General features: G+C 34.1%; 1 protein-coding gene and 1 long non-coding RNA gene across 3 annotated transcripts; both read left to right on the top strand.

Annotated features, from left to right (window-relative positions):
• Nucleotides 1-4,105: 4,105 nt before the first annotated feature.
• Nucleotides 4,106-5,166, top strand: LOC124540290. Its single transcript, XR_006967129.1, has 2 exons — nucleotides 4,106-4,860; nucleotides 4,937-5,166. It is a non-coding gene; the product is annotated as an uncharacterized LOC124540290 (long non-coding RNA).
• A 6,666-nt stretch (nucleotides 5,167-11,832) lies between these two features.
• LOC124540012 lies at nucleotides 11,833-13,821 on the top strand. 2 transcript variants are annotated; one of them, XM_047117411.1, is made up of 4 exons: nucleotides 11,833-12,406; nucleotides 12,562-12,636; nucleotides 12,748-12,823; nucleotides 13,024-13,821. In XM_047117411.1, the coding sequence occupies exons 2-4, from the start codon at nucleotides 12,604-12,606 to the stop codon at nucleotides 13,281-13,283; spliced, it is 369 nt and encodes a 122-aa protein (XP_046973367.1). In that variant the 5' UTR covers nucleotides 11,833-12,406; nucleotides 12,562-12,603; the 3' UTR covers nucleotides 13,284-13,821. The 2 variants fall into 2 exon arrangements, with proteins under 2 accessions (XP_046973367.1, XP_046973366.1); XM_047117410.1 differs by having other exon boundaries at nucleotides 11,833-12,636.
• The last annotated feature ends 13,038 nt before the right edge of the window (nucleotides 13,822-26,859 follow it).

Raw genomic sequence — 26,859 nt, 5'->3', positions numbered from 1 at the left:
ATAAAAATCGTTTTTAAAAAAAGCTACCTAAACTTCTAAATAATCGTATAAAACAGTATCTTTAACCAAAACTCGAAACATTTACGAACATTATTGCGAATAGTAAACTTCTTAGCTTAGCAAAAACACAAATTTTTGTTAGATTTTTTCATTCAAGTCCGAGTACGATAAACTTAAAATTAATATTTTGACCGTAGTTGATTTAATCTTATCGTGAAGTGCTGTTGTGGGTATTCCGTACTTATGCGCCGCAGCATACATTGATAATTTACCATCATTTACTTCTTGAATTGCATTGGTTATATCATCTTGTGTATATCTGGGCGTTTTCTTTTTTTATATTTATTAGGCATGATTCTGAAACATTGAAAAGGTTACTAAAACTTGAGAGTAATTATGTTACACTTTTTTGATAAAACAAAATTTTGACTGATAATATTAATCAAAATATAGTACATGGAAGAGCTTAACTGAATAGAGACTAATTAAAAAGAGATTAAAAGATCATAAACAACGAGAACTGAAAGATTGGGAACCACTGACCATTTCTTTGTAAAATTAGTGTCGGACAATTCCGAATGATTTATAGTTCGGAATTTCCCTGGTCGGCTAATTTCGAAAAAAACTAAAACCTTGAGTTAGGGTTTCCTAAACGAATTTAATAGTGCTTTAAAACGAAAATCTATCGAATTAAAAAAAAATAAACAATAAAATTACTTACTAGATAATTAATTACAGATCTTCGGCTAAATCCGATTACTCAAAAAACGCGAGAAATATCACTCGCTCATAAAAATGTCGTTGTCACACGATCACTCGCTGATAGCGCCTTGAGCTAACTGAGGCGCGGGGTCGAATTCAAATAACGACTTCATGCTAGTGCAAAAATTATTGCCGCGATTTCCAGAAATTTGTAATTATTGGAATAACCCGATTTTCGGAGTTAGCCGAATGCACCTTATTTAAAAATATATATTTAGATAGATAGATAGATAGAATATACTTTATTGTACACCACAAACAATAAACTTTACAAGGAACAAAAATATTAAATTAAAATGTACAAAAAGGCGGTCTTATCGCTAAGTAGCGATTTCTGCCAGACAACCTTTGATTTAGGGAAATTGTGCAGCGAAAAGGTAGTGGTGCCTAATATATACAATAATACATATATAAATAAACATACATACATATTTACATAAATATATATACTAATAAAATAAATGAACAATTACACATATAAATATAAATGAATATAATGTACAAACTGCATTACTAATTGCTTCGTCAGAGAAATTCTTAGCTTGATCTTGTGACATATACACCTTGTTGTTTGCTTTTGAGGCTTGAACAGTTAAGTAGGTGGTAATGACCGTTCCTTTGTGGGTTAGCTTAATAATCAGAGTCAAGGGACTGTACCCCGAGGCTTCTTCCTCACTGAAGGTCCTTTCAAATGCATTGTTGTCTAAAACTTCAAGAGTGTATCGCTTTTCAGCTGGGGCTCGTGCGTCTACTGGATCCATTACGAATAATGGGGTAAAGTTTCTGTTTATTTAGGTTGTGTAGGTGAATAGTTCGCGTGAATTTGAATGTCACTTGTCTATAATATATAAGTCGTCTCAAATTTAATAATGTAAACACAAAATTTCAAATAAGTCACAGTAAATAAAAAAAGGAAACAAAATAAAATTAACAAATAAAACATAAAAACTATACAAGACCATATAGTGACTAAGTTTCCATAGCCAGATAGTGCTCTTTTACCAACCTCTTAAAAGACAATAGCGTTTGCGCTTGCTTAATGTTAATGGGTAAAGCATTCCACAGGTGGATAGCCTGTACGGTAAAGGACATTTTGAAAAATTTTGTTTTATGCACAGGTATCCTCAATGTCAGATTTTCAGCCGATCTTAACCCTTTATTATATAGTCCTAGGAACTCAAATTTTTCCTTTAAATAAGTCGGGGCATTAACATTAAACAAGACGCAATAAAGAAGCGAGAGAACATGCAGATTCCGGCGAAAGCGAATAGATAACCACTTGAGTTTAGATCGAAAGTTGGAAACATGGTCATATTTGCGCAAACCAAATATGAAACGCAATATTTTGGAGTCGCTCAAGTTTGTTTAGTTGGTCCTCGGTTAAATTAAGATAGCTTGCGTCAGTGTAATCGAGAATAGATAGGAGTAAAGATTGTGCTAACATAATTTTGGTTGGAATAGGAAGGAAATAACGCAGACGCTGTAGAGATTTAATGGAGCCAATAGTTTTCCGACTTAGTTCTTTAATATGGCAGTTCCACGATAGAGTATTATCTAAATGTATACCTAGATTTTTAACATTTGGACTATAAGGTATTACGGCATTATTAAATTTTATGTTAGGTAAATCAGACCAAACCACTCCCGAAACCAAACTCTGGCTGCCAATAACAATGGCCTGAGACTTAGAGGGGTTCACCTTGAGACCATGAGACTTACTCCAATGGCAGATCTCTTCCAAGTCATTATTAATGGCAGAAATAGCAAGAGGTAGGTTCTCTAGGGTGGAATGGCGATAAATCTGTATATCGTCTGCATACATGTGAAAGAGAGAAGTGATTTTAGATGTTATAGAATTAATAAATAGTGAAAAGAGTAAAGGTGACAAGACGCCGCCTTGAGGTACGCCGGATTTTACAACACTCCAAGACGAGACAGTCTCATCAATACGGACACGTTGCCGGCGCCCTCGTAGGTAACTGCGAAACCAATCAATAACTGACGGAGATATGTTAACAGAACGTAGCCGACCTAACAGTATATCATAGTCGACAGTGTTAAAAGCATTGCTAAAGTCCAGTAAAGTCATAACTGTTAGGTGCTTATTGTCCATTCCCCGTCGAATGTCGTCGGTAACTTTCACCAGCGCAGTAACCGTACTATGACCAGGACGGAAACCGGATTGTAAGGGGTTTAGGATATGGAATTGATTAAGGAATAGACTAAGCTGGCGATGGACTAGCTTCTCTAGAACCTTTGAAAGGAAAGGTAGAATGGAGATTGGGCGAAAGTCGGAACAAGTGCTGGGGTTAGCCTTTTTTGGTAATGGAATAATTTCAGCATTTTTCCATGCATCAGGGAATTCGGAGGTATTAACGGAATGGTTTAGGATGGGAGTTAAAACAGGGATAATGATGTCAATGATAGGTAATATCATACTACGGCTAATACTATCGGTGCCGACAGCATTGGACGTGATAGACAATATGTTCTTTTTAACATCACATTCAGTAAATTGATTTAATGTAAACGGTGGATAATTTGGAGTTGACATTGAAGAAAGAGTATCAAGCGTAGATTTTTTATCAGCGCTATCCATTACGTTAGCAGCAGAAAAGTGATTATTAAGATTTTCAATATCCATATTAGAAGAAAGTGAAATTTGAGAATTTTTACCAACTCCAAGTGACTTTAAAAATTTCCATGTTCTGCTTGTGTCGCCGTTTTCGACAGATTTGTGAATGTGACGTCGTTGTGCATCTCTACACAATGTATTGCAGCGATTACGAAATTTATTGTACTTTGTGCGATTGGCCTCTGATTGATCTGACTTCAATCGCGCTTTATAAAGTGCTTTTTTGGCAATCATAGCTTTTAAATCATCACATAGCCATGGTGCAGGAAGATGTTTAATTTTAACAGGTCTAACAGGGGCATGCCTGTCGTACAGCTGTATTAAAAGCGAGTTGAAAATGTTTACTTTTTCATCTATGGTGGATGCATCAATTACTACTGACCAATCGATTTTACCAGCATCTGTACGGAGACTGTCAATATCCATTCCACCAAAATTACGCTGCAGAAGTACTCTCGGTTTCGCTTTTGGAGGACGTATTTTATAAGAAAGATAGATGAGATCATGGTATGAAAATGCATCAGCTGAGCACTGACCATACTTAAACACATGATCTAAGGAAGAAACCAAAATTAAATCAAGTAGGGACGGAGTAGAATTTGGAAAATTATGGGTGGCGGATAGGGGCATAATATGCATATTGCAAGCTTCTGCTACCGACTGAAATCTTTTAGCACGAGCATCGTTTTTCAGTAATATTTATTAAACAATAAAATTCTTATGTGACCCACTAGAAAAAAAAAAAAAAAAAAGAAATTAAAGTAAAAATAATTGTCTATGGTTACTCATTAGGCAGAATGACGTTTGACATAAAACAACTTAACATGTCATTCTGACATGACAACATTAACTAAAACTGTAAAAGTGGGTAACATATAAATAATAAGTTATCGTAAAATTAAGTTAAAAACAATAAAATAAGAACTAAAAAAAAAAAATTTAAAGACTAAAATTATAAGAAAAAGTGAAATTATAAATAAACTATGGAATCAAAATAAACTATGGAATCAAAATAACAAAGAGTATAACAGTCTTAAGAAAGTTACTTAAATCATTTTTTCACGTTCCTCCTTGTTCTTAATTGAGACAACTTGTTATCCTTGGAAGCTTGAACAATAGCACTGGCTGTGGAGGGCACTTCCGTCTCATTGTTGGAACTGGGAACCGCGTTCAAGTCAGCAAGTGAAAAAATTCGATGCTTCGACCCGTCAGACCCCACAACAACAACAACACCGTCTCTCGTCCAACACTTGTTAATGCCAAAGCGTTGCCGAGCAGTCAGGAAAGCCTCATGCCGACGCTTAGTCAAGAACTCCGACAAGGTCACTCCAGAGCCTTTCAAACATTTCTTTGAAAACCAAACCTTATCTCGGAGTGAAGTTTCCTTAAACTTGACCAGGATGGCTCTAGGACGTTCAGGGCTAGATCGGCCTAAGCGACGAGAAGTACGGATACTATCAGAGGTCAGTTCAGGAAGCTGCAGCCGATCTGACAATAACTTAACAAGATTCTCGGTAACATTTTCATTTTTTGCTTCAGGAACTCCATGCACAAGTAGGATCTTCTTTCTTGACCGCATCTCCATGTCATCGGATTGCCTGGATAACAGCTCCACCTGAAGTTGAAGATTCTCCAATGCCGCTAGCACAAAGGATCGGAATGCGTTGAATTGTGCATTGATGTTTGAAGTTGGACTAGTAGCGGGAATAGTTGATTTCAACTCTTTTTGAAATTCAGACATCTTCATATTAAAGTGTTCGGTCAAGTCATCCAGTGTCTTTTTTATTGAGTCCATTCTAGTTAAAGTTGTCAAAAATTGTAAGTGAAAAATATTAGGTTTAGTGAATATTATTAGAAGTGAGTAGATGAGCAGATGATTGTTTTTGTGCAATAATATATAGTAGCTGGCAGGAATAGGGCTGTCACAGGTACATATTTTTACATATAAAATTTATTTAGTTACCTTTAAACAGTATAAGTTTAGTTAACTTTTGTCGCTGAGAAAAACAATTATTAACCTGATTAGTTTTAGCTTCGTGTTTCAAGCGGATTGTTGTATATTTATTTATGATGGCCCGTTTCAAATGTGTTCGGTGGTTTAAGGTACTTGGTTGATTAAACTAATGTTGAATTAAAGATGTAATACCTCCTTCTGAATGAAGTATTCCAAAGTATTGACAGTAATATAACTGAAATAGTATTTTGTAGAAAGACTGATTCAAATTTTTTTTTAATAAGGTTTCTTATTAGGGTGTTCTCACCGTATTCAAAATCAAAATCAAAATCAAAGTATACTTTATTCAAGTGGGCTTTTACAAGCACTTTTGAATCGTCATTTAACCCTTCGGGTGCCTGGTGGGTCTGACAGACCCGTCACTTCAAAAAATCAACGATAACTTTTAAATTTTTGTAGCAAACCCGCTGCACTCCCGAGTAGCTTCGCGATATAAACTAACGGCTATTTTGACTACTCTCCCGCTGTCCACAACGTACACCCATCCGAATAACACGCATTTTGTGTGCGCTCGGGTCTCAGGGACCCGACCAGGCACGCGGCGTAACTTTTAATCTTTAAGCTATTATTTTTGTTTTGTCTCTTATTTATATTGGGTGGTAAATTATTTATGGAAAAAATATTGATGCAGTTATAATGACTGGGCGATTAATAAATGATGAAATTCGCCAAGCTTTAGAGAGAAATTTTGAAGAAAATGAAGATCAGGATGTAGTTTTTGATGAAAGTGAAGATGAGTCAGATACATAATTCTGATGTTGACAAGGAAGAAGTAAAAGTCTATAACGAACCAAATAACAGGAATATCATATATACAACCATCAAAAGTGATTTATATGTTCCAGCCATTATGTCATTTTGGTCACAGATCAATATATAAAGGCCTTGATTATTGTTTCTGGATTCTCAACACTACTGGCATAAACGCAATGTTAATGCAAACGTTATTCATATGTTAAACAATTCGGATACTAGAACTTCATAAAAAAATGGGCATAGTATTGACTGCTCTACATCAGACTGAACGACGTATTAGTTGTAAGATGCAAAATCTTATCTTACTTTACGTAAGAGAATCAGCTCTCATTTAGGGGAACCCTCAGAGTCACCACCCAAAAAACATAATACTGGTACGAAAAAGCGTTGTTATGTATGTCCTAACCAAAAAGATCACAAGTCTAAATACATCTATGTGTCTTGCACAAGTCATATTTGCTTGGAACACGCAATTTTTGATTGTGAAAATTGTCACATAAATACAGATTAGTTACAAGCAATACCTTTGTTTCTTTTATATCAAAATATAAAAGTTTGTAAGTTGATTAATTAGTGCCTTAAATTGATGTAAAGTTTGATTGTTGACCTCAATTAAAAAAAAATATTGTCGATTTAAACATAAGTGTTTATTTTTATAACGTAGAATTAGAGACTTTTTAATTTTTTTAATATAACTTTGTAGAAGAACTTTAGTTTACTTTTATTTTTCATTCATATAGCTCAACAGCTCTAAAATAAATATAAACACATTATTTGGCGTTCTGACTAATAAAATAAGTAAAAAACGAGCATTTTGTTACCGGGTCCCACAGACCCTCCAGGCACGCCATGTAAGTTTTACCCACCAGGCACCCGAAGGGTTAACAATTAAGTGAAGCTACCACCGGTTCGGAAAGTAGATTCTACCGAGAAGAACCGGCAAGAAACTCAGTAGTTACTCTTTTTCAACATTTAAAAAAGTACAGTCATGTTAGTTAATTTTTAAGTTAATACAATTATTAAATTAATATATCCTGCCTGGAAGTCAACAGGTATTAATTCCACGCTTTTTTATCATGTACAAAATCTTGTATCGAATAATACGCCTTTTTCACCAATGTATTTTTTATAAACGATTTGAATTTACGAGACGGCAAAGTTAAAAATGTCTGTGGAATTTTATTATAGAAATGGATACCTTGCCCCAAGAAAGATTTATTGACTTTGCGGAGTCGGAAACTTGGCGTTATAAGCTTATCCTTACTTCTAGTGCATATACAATGATTATCACTGATTTTATCAAAGTTATCAATGTTACTGTGAATATACATGATATTGTTGTAAATATATTGCGATGCAACAGTGAGTATTCCTACTCTGTTAAAAACATCCCGAAGAGAGTCTCTAGCTCCAAGATTATAAATAAACCGAATTGCTCTCTTTTGTAAAATAAAGACAGATTCAATGACTGCAGCGTTACCCCAAAGTAATATGCCATATGACATAATACTGTGAAAATAACCAAAATAAACTAAACGAGCGGTATCAATATCAGTTAGTTGTCTAACTTTTCTAACCGCGTATGCTGCGGAGCTGAGTCTCCCTGTTAGGGACGACAAATGGGGACTCCACTGAAATCTGGAATCCAATTCTATTCCCAAGAACACGGTAGTATCGGCTACATCAAGCGGGCCGCCGCTTAAAGATATATTATAATTTTGCTTCCTAACATTGGGTAGGGTAAAAACTACACATTTTGTTTTTTGAGTATTCAAAACCAAATTATTTACATTAAACCAATCTTGTATCTGTGATAAGACACCGTTCACATCGTCATAGTCAGTTTTTTTCCTGTCAACCTTAAAAATCAGTGAAGTATCGTCAGCAAACAATACTATATCACAAATACCTTTAACAAAGAAAGGAAGGTCATTTATATATACTAGGAACAGAAAGGGACCCAAAATTGAACCTTGTGGAACACCCATTTTTAGTGTAGATCCAGTAGACTTTATTCCATTCATGAAAACTTGCTGGATTCTTTAACTTAAGTATGAAGCAATGAGATCAAGAGCCCTACCTTTAACGCCGTAATATTTGAGCTTATAAAGAAGCGTCTCATGTTCTACACAATCAAATGCTTTAGATAAATCACAGAATACTCCAATAGCATTCTGTGATTTCTCCCAAGCATCGTAAATATGCTTAAGAAGCGCAATTCCCGCATCAGTTGTTGATCGACCTCTTGTAAAACCAAATTGCTCACTATGAAAAATTTTATTTGTACCAAAATGGATAAGATATTGATTTAAAATATTTTTTTCTAAAATATAACTTAAAGATGGGAGTATTGAAATAGGACTGTAATTACTGGGATCGCTCCTATTTCCATTCTTAAAAAGTGGTAAGACTTTACTACATTTTAACAAGTCAGGAAATGAACCCGTGTCCAAACTCTTGTTAAAAATTACTGCTATATACGGAGCAATATCGTGTATGATGTTATTTATGAATTTTACTGAAATGCCCCATACGTCGTTAGTTTTTTTAATATTGATTGTTTTAAATACTTTTATAACATCTATTGCAGAAACTGTTTCAAAAGAAAAATCAATAACGCATTTAGAAACATGTTTATTTAATAATCTAGCTGCATCTAATGTAGATGATTTTAAATGAGATGTTATTTTATTAGGTATGTTATCAAAAAATATTTCAAATAAATTTGCAACTTCCAAATCAGAATTTGTGTATTTACTGCCTGTGTTTAATTTGATAGGTATACTTTCCTTTTTAGGTTTTCCACTAACACTTCCAATAATGTCCCAAGTGGCCTTTATTCTATTATATATATTCTGTGATAATTTAGATATTACCAATAATATCCGGGATAATATTAATCAAAATATTTTATTTTTTGTAGGAACATAAATCAGTCGTTTACTTACTATTTTAAGTCATAATCTCTTAGTTTTATAATGAGGAACTTATCCTAACATGGCTTTATAAATCACACATTCACTTTGGTAATTCTGTTATAATCACTTTAATTCGGCGATAGCAATATAATAATTCTGATATAACACAATTAGATGAGTATTTATTATTTATTATCACATAATTAGGCAAATTTAACATTTTAATAAAAAAAATTAGACAACAAGAAATTAGTCTTTACCTAATTATTTATATTTTCTTAATCAGTAGGTATTTATTAGTAATCCAGTCATTATAGACATTCAAAATCGAAAATTTAACTATAATTCCAAAAGTTTTCAAACTTCGGTCAAGTGAATGGTACATTGGGACGACAATAAATCTCATTTTGCAACCTTGTCCGCAGTCCGGAACATTGTTAAAATTGCAATTAAATTAATTTTGGCTGTATGGTCGTGAAAAAAATTCCAAAAGTTCTGCAAACTTAGGGAAGTTTTCGATATAATATTTCATATCACGTATTAAATTTGCAACCAATCTAAGTGTACGGAACATTTATTGTTATTGAAAATTAATGTTTTTTTTTTAATTAAACTCAATAAAAACGTTCCAAAAGTTCTGCAAACTTGAAACATATGTCGGAAAAATATACCGAACGGTTGTATAAATTTGCAACCTTTTATGTTGACCGGAACATGTTTATTTATAATTCTTTTTAATTCGTGGTCATTTTTTCGAGTAAGGTGGTCTCGGAATAATTACAAAAGTTTTGAAACTTGGTTGCAAACTTCGAAAACATCTATTCTGATGCATTAACATATTTGCAACCTCATACGCGATCCAGAACTTTAAGCAATTTGCAAAAATGTAATTTTTTTTATTTTTTTACCTTCAAGAAAATTTTAAAAGTTTTGCAAATCGAGGGGACTGTTTAAATTTAGGATTAATGTTACTATTAAAATTTGCAAGCTCTCACGCAATCCGGAATCTTGTGTGATGTCGGAAATTTAACCCTATGGCATTTTTCATTTTCGAAAAATTTGCAAAAGTTTTACAAATCGAGCCAATGATTGTTTCTTTGAGGTGCATGTCAGTATTAAAATTTGCAACCCCACATGAGATCCACAACTTTGTGTTCTTTGCAAAAATCGATTTTTCGCATTTTGTTATCCTTGAAAGAAATGCAAAAGTTTTACAAATCGAGCGGATGGTCTTACATTGGGATCGATACCACTATTGAAATTTGAAACTTCGCACAAGACCCGGAACCTTGTGTTATTTGCAAAAATCGACTTTTTAAGACATAACAAGTAGACATAATAAGTATTTCAAAAGTATAGAAAAAAAGTATGAGGATATCAAATATTCGTAAGAAAGGTAAGTAAACATTAATGGACGACAATGCGTAGGTTCAATTCGTTTTATTAATCAAAAAATACGTACCGGTAAAATCCTACGTCCGGTTTAAATAAGCCCAACGGAATTTATTTTTGGCATAATCACCTGTCATGAAAAAATAGTACTATACTAATAGTACCTTTAAAAGATAATGAAAAATTGAATAGTAGAAAAATTTTTTGATGAAACATGCTGAAAAATACTAAATGCTTCATATAGCACAATAGTTAGGCCCTGAATATATAACAGCGATGTGTACGGAAATAATATTTTCCGTGTATGTGATTAAAAAATATTTCCGAATTCCGGATATGGTTGCAAATTCAAATACTGACATTAATCCCAAAATTAAACAGTCCCCTCGATTTGCAGAACTTTTGACATTTTCTTGAAGGTGAAAAAATAAAAAAAATACATTTTTGCAAATTGCATAAAGTTCCGGATTGCGTATGAGGTTGCAAAATTGTAAATGCATCAGAATAGATGTTTTTGAAGTTTGCAACCAAGTTTCAAAACTTTTGTAATTATTCCGAGACCACCTTACTCGAAAAAATGACCACGAATTAAAAAGAATTATAAATAAACATGTTCCGGTCAACATAAAAGGTTGCAAATTTAGACAATCGTTCGGTATATTTTTCCGATACATCTGTCAAATTTGCAGAACTTTTGGAACGTTTTCCTTCAGTTTAATAAAGAAAAACATTAATTTTTAATAACAAAAAATGTTCCGTACACTTAAATTGGTTGCAAATTTGACACGTGATGTAAAATAATATATTTAACACCACTCCAACTTTGCAGAACTTTTGGAATTTTGGTCTCAAGAACTGAGCAAATTATCATTTATTGCATTTTTAACAATGTTCCGGACCGCAAAACAGCTGTGTGATTCTGCAAAAACCACATTAGGATTTGAAACAGTTTTCATTTCTTAACTCATATCGAAACGACCTTGAATGGAAAAATATTTGGTATTCCGTAACGATATGTCAAATTGTGTGAAGTGAAAACTGTCATATGAGACGATAGTGCAACGACTCTTGTTGCCGGTTTTTAAAAAACATTTCCGATTGCAAATTTCTAAAAATCTGAGGATTAAAAAAAATAATGTAGTCATATTTTGTACAAAATATGCCATAAATAATTAAATTTTAATATAAAAAAAAACTTAACGCAATTTCAGACGAAATTTACAATTACCTGGCTGAATATTAAGTTTCTTTGCGCCTATTTTTGCCTTGTTCGTGTCATTTTTCTCAAGTTGTAAATTTAAATTCAAATAACAACTTATACTTTATTAATCATTGTTACTACTGTTTTTATAATAAATACCTCAAAACATTATAAATAAATTCCGAAGATGGAGTAAGTAACCTATTACATTTATTCGTTATTTGGCTGGTAATATTTTATTTCAAGTTCAACAATTCAGTTACAATAAAACATCATTATTAACTCGACTTCTTATTTTATGTATTTCAGTCTTATTGAACGTGTTTCTCATCCGTCTGCAGCTCAAGTAGAGACTTTAGTATCCTTTTTGGAAGAAAGACCTAACCTTGCAAAGGGATTTATAAGAAACCCTAACGCAAAGGCCAGAGCTTTTAAAGAATGGGAAAAAATAACTACCATTTTAAATCGTTCCGGAGGAGGCGCAATAAAATGTAGCAAAAAATGGATGAAGGTACGAGTTTTTAATATTTTCTAATAAGTAATATATAAATATTAATGCATGTAGAATGGGCTTGATAACACTTTTCCTTGCCTAGTATTGGTCTGACAAAAAAAGCGCTGTTAAAAAGAAAACTGCTGCACGAAATGCTGCCAGACGCAGGACTGGTGGGGGAGTGGAAGAAATTCATGAGTTATCAGTGATTGAAGAGAGAATAGTGGCATTAAAGGTTGGTGGTAGTTTTGCAACTGGTGATGAACATGTGCAGTTGCATGTTTTTGATGTTAGTTTTCTTTTATTTTATATTTTCCTTTATATTTATATATATATTTAACATATTCATTATTAATCACTGCACAAAAATATAAACTAAGACTGTTTTAGGATAATGTGAATGTGGAGAATTTAGACAATTTAGAGAGAAACATGGCAACAAACCCATTTCCACAGCATAGAGAGGTAAAATTGTAAATGATAATTCAATATAGTGTTTGTATCAGAATGAACTGTGTAAATATGTTAATGTTACATATATGTAATTATATTATAACAAGTATTGTGTTTTTTTAGCCTTCACCAGAACAAATAAGGGAACCAGAACCTCCACCAACAGCGAGGCATCGTGACAATCCCAGTGCAAATTTCAGTAATTATCTTATTCTATTTTGGTTTGGTTTTTATACTTATTAGCTATAATTCCCATTCTAAATAACTCAATAATGGGTTTGACTGCAGTATTTTGGCTTTTTATAATAAAAAACAATAATAATACTGCTGTACATAATAAGCACTGACATAATACTTAAAAGATTTTTTTTAAATACTATAATTTCTTTTATTTTTCAGCTCCTAGGCGTCACACATTTCAAACTATAAGAGGGTCACCACCATCACAACGACGCTCTCAATTTAACAGCATGGCCGAGAAATTTTTGAAGTTAGAGGAGCAGCGACTGTCACATGAAGGTAGAGTCGTCAAAGTGATGGAAGAGATGGCCCAAACTCACAATGTGCTAGCAGAGGGAGTCAAAGCTCTTGGAGAGGGGCTAAAGGCTATGGGGGAGGGCTTAAGGCTGCTAGCCGAATCTAATCACATTACTTTTTAATAATAATCATTTTTCACTATATAATTGTTATTGTTATTGGTATTATATACATATAATAAAGATTATTATCTTGATTTTATTTTTCAAACATATCTGAACCTTTAGTATTTTGTTATTAATGTTATTATAATATACATGATTTTACAATCAGGCAGCATCTTAATCTAAGTTTCAGGATTAAAAATTAATGAAACTTCTATATAAAATATAGCATATTTTTATTTACAATATAAAACTCTCGAGGGTCTTGTATATAACAAATTTATAACAATGATTAAGCATCCATTACATTAATGTAATCGTAAACTTTTTTAAAAAAAATTTAGTTCAATACACAGGCATAACACTTACTTTTTGACTGTCTTGATATTAAAAAATAATAAAACAAAGAGATAGATCGTTCGATTGATCGTTTCATTTTCAAGATGTGGGATCTCATCTATGAGCGCGATGTTTCATGAATTGTATAATAGTCATAGTGCACACAAGTATACCTATACTTTTTTTTGTTTGTTTTTCAAACTCAAACTCATATTACTTTATTCGACGTAGAAGCATTACACTTTCTTACCGATGGTCAAACTAAACACTACCACCGGTTCGGAAAAAGGAACACCCTGACCCGAGAAGAACCAGCGAAAGAAATTCAGCGGGTCTTTTCTGTCAAATTAATTAGGTACATATTGTATATGAATAGAAACAGCTAGGAGGCGATCGTTTCATTCCCAAGGTGTGCTATCAAACATAAACTCGCTAATTGTATAGTAACCTTTTGCACCCAAGCGTTCCTTATGTTTTGTTCCTTTTTTGTTATGATTGATTTGAATGTTTAAACATTCAACATATTAACTAATTTAATAAATATTAACCAACCTAACTCCGACCATGGTGATATGAAATAAGATGTTATGTCTCTCATGCTTAAAAGTAACATGTGGTTGCTAAGATATTATGTCCCTTACGCCAAGTGGTCATTTCTGCTACGCCACAAGTTACTTATTAATTGTCCTCTAAAATAACGCCCCAATGCAATTTCTGACCCCGATTGAGCCGAGTCTAGAAAATGTAAGTCATGTTGCGTATTCTCCATTAACACGACATTTTCCCTCAACACTGGAGCAGACAATCCTGCACGATTACATATATTGTGCAGGACACAACATGCTATTATTATTTTCGAAGCTTTCTCCGGGTTATAGTGTAGTACTCGGTGGCCCAATAGGCAGCGGAATCGTGCCTTGAGTACTCCAATAGCCCTTTCTACAGTATTGCGCGCAGAAGCGTGTAAATGGTTGTAATAGGCTTCGGGAGTGCCATTAAGTGCATTGGACACTGGAGTCATTAAATATGGCCGTTGTGGATAGCCTGAGTCCAATGAAAATATAAAGATTTAATATTAAAACCATATGTTACAGATTCTACGTAATTATAGTGATCACAGATATTATTATATGAAACAATTATTACCCAACAAATAGGCTACTTCACCGGAGCTTGTTAAAATGGAAAGGTGATTTTTAATAACTGATGGTTATGTTTTATAAACTTCCTAATATTTGCATGCTGTATCTGCCTTAAAAGATAATGCATTTAGAACTAAGCTACACTGTAATTCTTTTTACCCAATATTGTATTAATGTAATTATCACTGGTGGATCTTAAATAAATAAATAAATAAAAAATTAATAAATAATAGCACTATTATTAAATATAAAGCTATCATGGCTACTCCCGCCGTATGATGCATCGACATGTAGTATATTTAAGTCTGCATCCACGATCTGCAAATCAAATTAAAATACATACATAGAGCCAACATTGTTCAGAGTTATATTTAATACATAATTGTTACAATTTCAACTTACCAACATAACATATCTAGCATGAAATCCTTTTCTGCAAAAATATCTGTCTTCATTTTCATTAGGTCTTATAATGGCAACATAAGTCCCGTCGATGCACCCAATAACACCGGGATGTGAAATTTTTCATAAAAACTATACAAAAAAAGTAAACTAAGGAGAGGGCTTTGAACATATTCCACCACGCTGTTCCAATGCGGGTTGGTTTAATGCACATGTGGCAACATTTCGATTAAATTAGACACATGCAGGTTTCCTCACGATGTTTTTCTTCACCGCCGAGCAAGAGATGAAATATAAACACAATTAAGCACATATATATAGTGGTGCCTGTCTGGGTTTGAACTCAAAGTCATAGGTTAAAATGCACGCGTTCTTACCACTGGACCATCTCAGCTCATAAAAACTGTAATTAAAAGATTTTTGAACTTATGGGTCAAAATCAGAGAGGTCGGCATTTTGGGTTTTGAAATATCTGAGAAATTAAGTTTTCTTTATAAGAAAATTAACATGTGGAATATGTTGTGTCATTTGTTATGAACCTTTCCTGTAAAGAGGCACGCACACAAATCTATATTTTAGGAATTATACCTGTTAATAATAAAAATGACAGGGCCTTAAATCATTTCGGGAACACTTTTAAATATTTTTTAAATAATAATATAACCAACGTTTTTAATAATCACCGTCATGAAATTATAATTAACCTGTCCCTCTACCAGTAAATCATTAAGTCATTTTGTATATTTTTATAATAAAAAGACTTATTTTTTATATTACTCTCCCTAGATTTTCAATTAGTGTAAATTTCGTTTCAAAATTTTAATTTATTGTATACATTTGTGCAATACGTTATCAATTAATGATATAAATACAAATGTTGAAAGGTCATTTTAGGATATGTTTGCAAGATTTAACTATAACCCTACTCATTAGTGAAAAATCTGCCATTTTTGCGATGTTCCCGAAAATGATGGGAGTGTTCCCAAAATGACAATGAAGTTCCCTAAATGACGTTGACGTTCCCTAAATGACTGCAACGTTTGGTTTTTGCATTATGTTGTAGATGAAAATAATAAATACCTTTAAGTATTAAACCTTTATTTGTACTTAAAGAATGAACAACATGAGTATCAAAATTTAAACTTAATCTAATAATAAACTTTTAGTTTCAGTTAACAAATATTATATATTAGGAACAAATAGTAATTGCACTCTACAAGTATCATTAAGATTTCTTGCATCAATGCTTAAAATTAAATAAATCAAATGTAGTTTAAAACAAACAGTCTTATAAATTCGAAACATTATTCAAGCTTATTCATATTAATCACAAAATAATTTGAGTATCAAAGTTTGAACTTAAAGTCTAGCAATAACTTACTTTTCAAAAATATCCATATTCTCATCAAAACAATAAAAGCCACGACTACCTATTTTCTGCAATTTCGGGGTGGGTAAAATTTTAATAACTTGTTCACAGGGGACATATGCAACATCATTTTGTTCAAGTTTAAACATCTTTGCTGAGTTCCGCTGACAACGAAGAAAGGCGACCTTTATTTCGCCATCTTCATCAACTGAGGTCTCAGCAACAGCGACGTATCTGTATTCATTTTTTTTATTTTCAGTGAGTACATTTACTAGCAAAAATGTCTTTGCACGTATCATGTTGGGGTGGAAGTTCTCTTTATCATTTCCATACGATGTACCAGCACAATTATCGTCACTCTTTCCATGACGTCGATCTGAAACCTTTTGAAGATTTTCATCATCTGAACTGTCTGATCCGTATACAGCGTCGTAAATACTCTTCCTACTCATGTGAAGATAATTCAGAAACTTATCATTCTTTTCTATGTCTAAATCTAACATTTCTGGCACTGGACTTTCTTTATCTCTATCTTCGACTGAAAATGCCTGTAGTTTAATTTCTCGCAACAATTTTGAGAACTGATACAGTAGTATGATGACATCAGAAGTTTTCTGCCAGACAATCTTAGTTACATTCATGATTCCTGGGATTGCATCTATCTTTTCAGGTATTATGGTTTTGATTAGAACTATATCATCGTTAGTGACTTCATGGAGGGAAACAGATGTATTGTTTAGTAAACGGACAAAATCTGCAGCTGTATTTACATCGTTTCCTCGTAATACTTGATCATCCGCAGTTTTCTTTAGCACTCCTCCCACACCATCCATTGGACCTTTACCATGACCTGGTTCACTGAATGTCCACGTTGAAGCAGTTATTCGCGGAAATTGTTCTATTAAGGTTTTAATCCATAAGTAAATGTTAGTCCGGTTTCGATACTGGGACGTGGGTCCATCTGAAAACACGTGAAGGGTAGTTACGTGTGGCCTGACACTCAATATTTTCTGCAGCGCTGATTTCATGTGACCCCATACAGCATGAGCTTGATGGTCTAGATTATCACTCACAGTGGCGAACGAAATAGTTTCTAGAGAGGTATTATTTCTGGCATAAAAAACCCCCGTGTGAATTGATAATTGACCTTTTGAAGCTCCGAATCTAATCGATTGAATCTCTTTCGCATATTTTGTCATATAATTTTCAGCGAAATCAATTTGAATCATTAACTCTGTTTCTTTTAATTTATCTTTTAGTTCTCTTTTGGCCTTCAAGTTTTCGCTGATTCCATAAAGATGTTTTTTCATTGAAAAAATATCATCAGCTATAGATATTTTCAAATCTTTGACTTTGCTTGTAACGGTAACTTTTTTAGTAAGTTTGACGAGTTTCTTCTCTCCTTTTATGATTCGCTCTTCTTTTGTTACTTGCCACTGGAAATATTCAATGGTATCTTCATTACTTCCTGATTCAATTTTAATCTCCTTGCATTCGTCGCACAAACCAAACATACAATCATAAGAAGTAATGTCACAGCTGTACGCTTTTATAAATTCGGATGTGGATTTGTGCGGCAGCTCTCCTAGTCGGTTTAGTTTGCCCAGTTTGTATTCAAAATTTTCGTGCCTTACACAAAGACAAGTATCTCGATCCCTTTTTGTAGGTTGTACTACCCACTTAGGCTTCTCTCTCAAAAATGTCGAATAAGATACTCGAATTCCAGTCTCAGTACAAAATTGAGGATGCAATTTTTTTACAGAGTCTAAAAGCAACCGCTTTTGTTTATATCCCTTGAGGCAGTCTTTCTTACCAGGGCAAATTCTGCTGATATCATCCCGCTCAAAAAACTTATGAATTTCTCCACGAATCTCATTAGTGATTAAAAATGTTGGATGCTTCCGATTAGATATTAAAATGTTGTCATTATTTTTATTTTTACGCAGAAATTGTTTGGTCATATAATTTAAACGATGTTTTTTGATACAGTTGCCACTGACACTTTTTTGAAAAGCCTCTCGCTGTTTAGAATTTTTTGGTAGTTTTTTAACGGTGTCTTTTAGTTGAGTTGTCAAAACTTCGCCAAATAATAGACGTTTACGAATTTCAGAGGTAACAGAACATTCTCTTGTTAATTCATTAACTTTGCGAGTAGGCGTATCAGCATTCTTTTGGGATACTCTTTCTTCGCGTCTTCTGTTTCTCTGTACTTTTTTTCGCAACTTATCTATAATTCTTTGCATTTTCTGTATTTTATCTTTCTGTTTTTTAACAGTCCTGTAAGCCTGTGCTTTATCTTTTTTAACCAGTTTTCTTCCTGATCTCTTTCTTGACAAGCGATTATCGCTTTCTATCTCATTTTCAGAATCTGGTGGGCTATTACTTAAAATATTTTCCAACATCTTTTTTTTCTGTCTATACTTTTGAGAATTTTTTCTCCACGACTTTCTTTGTTTCCTCTTCTGTCTTTCAGTCATATCACTAATAGTCTTAACTTTATTTTCAGCCTTCTTCCTTTGGTAATATTCCCTATCTTTCAGTCTCTTCATCTCCCTTTGTTCAGGTGTCATTTTATCTAAAAACTTGCGTTTCCTTTCATTAGCCTTTTCGCGATGTTTTTTATAAGCTATACTGTCCTGTTTTAATCGTTTTTTTGACTTCTTTTTATCTTCATTTTTATTTTCCATGTTACTATTACTAAGTGGTTACCTAAAACAAAAAAAATGCATTGTTATATGTATTTAAAAGCAAGAAAGCGTCATTTTGCCCGTTAATCGTCATTTCGAGAACGCCCGTCATATACGAGAACGTTCCCGAAATGACCGTTCCCTGAATGACTATCCGATGAATATTTTCATATCACGCTTCATGCCGCTATGTTAGATATTGGTTTTTGAGGTTAGGAACACGTGAACTGTAATATTTATAAGAATTTAGCAAAAAGTATGCAAATTATCGGAAGACTAATCACCAAACAGCGTTCCCGTAGTGATAGGGAATTAAAGTACGCTACCCACATACGAAATTAAAACGTACTTACCAATAAAATCAATTATTTTTTTCCAAAAACACGACACGCGTCTTGTCCTTTGACTAGTGAACTTCACACTGTTGCTCGCTAGCGCTACCTAGCGCGTTTTGTTTGAATTATATCGACCGATATCCATCGCGTTCACTGAATGATTTAATAAACGTCAGACAGCATTTGAATAGTCAAAATATGAAAAATATATATTTTAGCTATTTAATTTATACGTATATTCGTAACTTAATAATTTTCGAAGCTAATATATAAAAAAATACAATTTTAAGTCTTAATTGTAAACATTTTTGACTTGTCTCAACTATGAAACGTGGTATAAGGACGCGTTCCCGGAATGACTATTTAGGCCTTTTTTGTTTAAAATCTAATAAAATATTATCGTAAAAAAATAAATATGATAAGTGCCTTGTAATTATGCGCAGAAACTTCATTTGGAAACAAGTATTTTAGCCATACCACGTTATTTTATTAAGAAAATCTTTGTCAGAAGCATGATTCTCACCTCTCTGATTTTGACCCTTATAATCTGTGTCTAATTAGGTAGTTGGTTAAGTTATATCTTTTGTGAATATCTTATTACTTATAAGGCTTAATAATAATAATTTTTGAAAACTACTCACCGTTCTTTTATTATTTGTCTCTCTGTATTATTTTGTGGAAATCTAATATGTTTTTTTTATAATTGACACGTGGTTCAATGCTTCCACTACTTCGTTAATGCATCGCGAGACGGATGCTTGTGATAGGTAACTTTTAATACTGGTGCCCAATATTCTTTGATAACTGCCGCTTGCCAGAAACGACAGCGTGCAAAGAATCTAAAATAAATAATTACAAAATTAATAAGTATACGGGAGAGTTGCTTTCATTAACGGTGAGTCGTTAATCGCCTTCCTACTCGTGACATTCGTAAAAACGATTTTTTGAACTCGAACTTGAAGGAAATAGAGTGGCAAGACGAACCGATTAAGAATGCTTAATGAAACAAAATAAGAAATTAATTTTATTAATTTATTTAAATACACAAGTCATTTAAAATGTTATAAGAAACAAATATAATAAGTAACGTTTAATATATTTGTAAGAAATAAATATGCATACCTTAGACCTAATCGAAACTCCACGTTTGATGATGGAGATCAACGGGCGAAGCTCTTCTTCAAGGTCGTCAATAAGGTCTGCATTTAGACGATAAATTCTAATGAATTCATCGTTGCGACACTTTATTGGCAACCGCCTAATTTCGCGGGCTTGCTTAACACTCGAACTTATATCCATCTCATGTGCTTCCTTTAAAAGGTTCAACAGAACCCAGGGCTTTGCCATCTATAAGAAAAGTATGGTTTATTTGTTAATTAATACCAAACAATACAATCCATAAAATACTTTATAAGTGATTAAATAATACTTACTTTTAAATCTTATTTGATGTTATTAAAAAGTTTTAAAAGAAGATATATATTATTTTTGATCCTTCCGACACACGGGAGCAACTGTATATCTGACGTTTGTAATCGAGGTAAATTTTAGTTTTTAATTTCGAAATCGAGATACAGAATGCCAATAAATGTCAAAAAATACAGTTTTCACTGAAATTATTTCGTATAACTTACAATCTCACAAAGTGGCGCTAGTGTAGTTTTAATTCGCGTTTGCTGAATGCCAAATAGAGTTTTCATCACAAATTCCACATAAGGAATCGAAAAATGGGATTCGGAATCGCCCAGCAGGTTGCAAAATTTTATAGTTTGTTTTAATACCATTCCCGACCTTACATAAAAATTTGAAAACTTTTGGAATTATAATGAATTAATTGTCTTAAATGACTGGACTATAGATGGAATAGTTTAATTAACATTAGGTGTATTTTATTCTTCACCACTACTAGAATTATCAATACTGCAGTTATCGCACATAAAAACTTGCTGTTTGTCACTAACATCCTGACTTTGGCAATGTGTGTGATAAGGATGAGTACAGAACGAGCATGTAATCCAGTCAGCTCCATTTTTCATCCTAACATCATGTGAGTACCAACCATTGCATACCCTGCACAACCAGTCTTCGTCGGAAACGGAAGTTTTTGATGGTTTTGGTATTTTAGGAGTCAGTTTGACATTTGATTTTATGTTACGTTTTCGTAACCCAGATGCATTTTTTTGGTGTGGGTGGGTTTTTTCTTTAGTGTCAGTATTGAGATCGGTGCTGGAGGTTGAGACAATCGGTGTCAAACATTGAGCTTTAGGGACAGTTCGCTGCTGGCGTTTTTTGTTGCTAGGCTTCCATTTTGGTAATATTAAAATATCGTGGATCAAAAATATTGAGTACGAAGAGCTTGCCAAATTAGCCTTTTCAATTCTTTGTTCTGACTCACATACCATTTGTAATACCTCAGGGGGTGCAACTTCTAGCGGGTGTGGTTGATTGCCAAAACTAGTGCATGGAATGGGTGGTTCAATCTCTAGAGGATTGATATTCTCTGTTGTTTCTGTTTCCTTAAACGGATCAATATCGGTCTTGTGTATTTCAGATTGAGCAATTTCATTATCATAATCTGCTTCAAGGCTCACTATTTCTGGTATAACTTGTGGTTGATCCGATAATGTAGAAGGTGCAATAGCTTCAATGCTTATAGCTTCTTTATTTAAGGGAAAAATACCCGTCTTTCTGAATCCTGAACGTATATTGGAAGGTGTGAAACATTTTTCATACCCTGGCGTCAAAAATGTATGAAAATCAAGTCTTGTAGGAACCTTACCAGGATTTTTCATTTTATAATCTTGCAATTCTGCGCGCCACACTGTTTTTAGTGAAGTAGTCTAAATAACAGTACTCAGTATTGTTGTATTCCGGTCTGAAGGGTGAGTGAGCCAGTGTAGCTACAGGCACAAAGGACATAACATCTTAGATACCAAGGTTTGTGGCACATTGATGATGTAAGGAATAGTTAATATTTCTTACAGCGTCATTGTCTATGGGTGATGGTGACCACTTACCATCAGACCCATATGCTCGTCTGCCAACTTACAACATAAAATAGCAATAGGAACAGCACCATCGCTCAACACTGAAATTGAATATTTATTCAATGTTTAGCGGTTCTGTGTTGTCCCTGCTGCGTTAGTAGTCGAGCCAGGCTTGTGCTATATTTACGAGAGCCCGTAAAACATCGTTTCGCTCATGATCAACTTCTAAAGCCCTCATATCGCGCTCGTGCTGTAACTCTAGAGCTCTTAAGTCGCGTTCGTGTTGAAGTCTTGTGCGAGTTTCCTCCGCCTCCAGTCGTCGTGTTTCGATGGCCACAAACTCGGTCGCCGCTCTGTCAAAAGGGGTCGGTGCCTGCCTCCGGCGGCGGGCGCGCCGACGCGGGCGACCGGACGAGCCCGCAGACTGCGGCGTGTCTGGCGTACGGGGGGCAGCTGTCCGCCGCCGCCGGGGGGTAACGGGCGCTACCAGCACTACCGGCTCGACTGGAGATGGTGAGGCCGGTGGAGGTGGTGGGGCCGGTGGAGAAGACGGAGCCGGTGGGACTGGTGGAGCCGGTGGCTGTGAAGTGGAAGGTTCTAGAACAAAAAATGAGAGTTGTTTTGAAAAAAATCCAGTTCTATTTTAGAGAACTGGAGGCATGAATTTAATTAAAATTACAGAATTCAATGTACCTACATAATTACAATAAAATTAATCTACTAAAGAAGACATACCATCTACAGTTTCGAAGTACTCCCTATCATCTATAGCGACGACTTCTTGTGCAGAAGATTGTGATCTCTGAAAAATATATCATTTTTTGCTTTTATGTTATATAGGTTGATTAAAAAAGTATTACGTAGGTACAACTGCTAAAAAACATAAGGCATAATGTAAGCATAGGATTATCTATGTTATGTTCGATTCATGGCCAAGGTTGGAGGCATTTTTCTAGTATATATTATATATAACGATCAATAATCAAGTGAATAGCATTGTAAATGCAAAAAAGAAATTAAACTATTTTTTTTAAATATTATATATTATAAAAAGGGAGAGAGGGCGCCACTACGACACTGTCAACATCGTACTCGTTATAAAAAAATTAATTAAAATTATTTAAGTGCTCCAAAACAAATTGATACGTTCAAAACATAAAACCAGTGCATAAAATACATCGATCAATATATAAATCACAGTGCATATTCAACGAACTTTTATCAAAAGTGCATAAAAACATTCTATCTAGTGTCATTAGAAAATCGTCAAGATACCAAGACCCATATCATAATTCGAGTGCGAAGTAATAATGGAACATGTGTACGACAGGACTGAAACTTGAACTACATTAAAACAGTGCGTAATCCTAAAGTATCAACAATAACCTCAAAAGTGCTTAATAATCATCATAACAAATTCCTTTGTTCTAAATCATCGATTTCCACCAGCGCCATCTATTGATCCATCAGAACTTCCTAACCAGGTCCAAGTACGACGCGCACTCCGTTATCTCACAGCGCTTACACAATTCGATCGCCAATATACAAAGAAGTACTTGCCCGTCCTAATAGAGGGCGCGAAGTGTATTGTAAACAGAAATGGAGGAATTAAAAAATATGTTAATCAGCATACAGCAAGATATAAAGCAACAAAAACAAGATATGTTAGAAATGAAAAAGGATATTAAGGATATAATAATCAACAGCCTCAGCGAGAAGTTCAATAATTTAGAATCGAAAAACGAGCTTTTGGAGAAAAAAATAGAAGAGCAATCAAATAAAATTAACAACCTAGAAAGACAATCTCGATGCAGAAATCTGGTCTTATTTGGCGTAGAAGAGATAGAGAAATCTTACGATGAACTGGAAAAACTGGTAATAAATATAATAAATAAACACATAAAAATTTCATGCGACACTTACAACATAGAGACAGTTAGAAGGCTGGGTAAAAAGGGAGTTAAAGTTAGACCGATAGTAATAACATTCAACACCTTAGGTTTTAAAATAAAAATTAAAAAAAATAAACACAACCTTCAAAATACTTCCTATTACTTAAAAGAAGACTACCCAATTGAAGTTCTAATTAAACGTAAAGAGCTACAAATACAACTACAGAAAAGATGCAGGAAACACCGCTTTTATAAAATATGATAAAATTATAGTATTGAACAACAAAAAACCCCAACAAAAGCCATCAAGCAAAAGAAACCTATTAGAATCCCCAGAGACGCTCCACCCTAACAACCAAAATGCTCAATATTCTAATAAAAACTTACTCAAGAAAAATAAAGGGGTATTGACGAACTATATAATACAAAAGCCTAAACTAACCCTCGCTCAGAAAGAACCAGCTCAACGCCAATCGATGACCTCAGACCAAAACACAGTATAGCAATTAAAATCGGGCCCTTTTCCAACCTCTTATCTCCCAGCACGGCCGGTCACCGCGGGAGAGCTCGACCAAAACCCCCCAAGAACACTTATCAAAACTAAAAATACAATCTACATTTGCACCCTCAACGTAAGATCATTATCTTCTGATCATAAATATATTGAGCTCAAAGCTGCACTTGAACATATTAAACATGATAGTAGGATTAAGCGAAGTTCGCCGCCTAGGAGAAAAGACGATCGAAGACGATGATTACATTTTCTACTACATTGGCCATACAAAGGGACTATACGGAGTAGGTTTTCTAGTAAAGAAGAAATACAAAGATAACGTCACGAAATTTACTGGGATTTCCGAAAGAGTATGCGTACTGGAAATCAGAATAGAAAATCTGTGTATTGCGGTAATCCAAGCACACGCCCCCACTGAAAATTCACCACATGAAGAAATTGACAATTTTTACGAGGACTTAGCGAAAGCTCACGATTCCACACCTACTGAGTACATTTTTTCAATAGGCGATTTCAATGCTCAAATTGGAATTCCAGAAAAATGCGAACGTTCTGTAACAGGAGAGTACGGCTACGGCACCAGAAGCGCTCGAGGTACGAGACTGATTCATTACGCGCAAGAACACAACCTAAAAATTATAAATACAATGTTCAATCTAAAACCAAAAAACCGCTGGACATGGATTTCCCCAGATAAAAACACAAAAATGAAATAGATTACATCATGGCCACAAAACACCGCATGATTTCTAAATATGAAGTATTACCATCTTTCTCCTTCGGATCGGATCACAGACTACTAAGAGCAACAATACACTTAAATGCAACAAAGAAATGTAGGCGAAATTTCTCTAGTATATCCACTAAGCTAAAAACGCCAGCAGAGCAAGAAATATACCTTACAAACCTCTATGGCTTTATACCACAACTTATAGAGCATCAACACAATTATAACGTGGAGGAGTTCTACCAACAAATCACGCACTACATGAAGCTAAGTCTAAAAAACATTAAAGGAACACACAAGAACAAAATCCTATCGGCGAGAGCGCTAGAACTTATGAAGGAAAGAAGCGAACTACAAAATGAGCCCAAGTTAAGCAAAACCGACAAAGAAAAGCTAAAAAATTTATACAAAAATACCAATAAAGAAATAAAAAGGTGCTACGCTACATACAGAACAACAACTATACATAAACACCTCAATAACTCTAGATCTGCCAAAAAAGCTTACAAAGAGTTGAATCAATTTAAAACATGGGTCCCTTTCCTCAAGTCTGGCAACAGTAAATGCAACTCTCGCACGGAAATCATAAACGCTGCTACTGACTTCTACGCTGATCTATATAGTAAGCCAGAATCACAAAATCAAAACATGGTTTCTTATAGCCACACGGTTACCTCTACAATAAATCAGTTTTCAGAATATGAAATATTGAAACAATCAACGAGACTTAAACCAGACAAAAGCCCAGGACCAGATGGAATCACCAACGAATGTATCAAGGTCGCGAAGACCCTTCTACTGTCACCAATAACTATCCTTTGGAATAAAATACTGAAAGAAGAAGTTGTGCCACTTGAATGGATGACATCAGAAATTATATTACTATACAAAAAAGGCGACCCAGCTGATATAGGAAACTATCGTCCTATAAGTCTGATGTCTTGTTTCTACAAACTTTTCGCATCTTGCCTACTTGAAAGGATAGCTCCAGCCATCGATGCCCACCAACCGATCGAACAAGCCGGTTTCAGAAGCGGCTTCAGCACGATAGATCATATCCAAGTGGTTGACCAGATGATAAAATATATAGAGTTTAATAAACCCCTATATTTGGCTTTCATCGACTACAAAAAAGCTTTTGACTCAATTTCCCACGAGAATATCTGGGAGTCGTTGAAAGCACTAAATGTAAATGAAAAG

This window comes from Vanessa cardui, chromosome 24 (assembly GCF_905220365.1).
Source record: "Vanessa cardui chromosome 24, ilVanCard2.1, whole genome shotgun sequence".
NCBI lineage: Eukaryota > Metazoa > Arthropoda > Insecta > Lepidoptera > Nymphalidae > Vanessa > Vanessa cardui.
The sequence above is the reverse complement of the archived record's forward strand: the minus strand, read 5'-3'. Positions and strand labels throughout refer to the sequence as shown.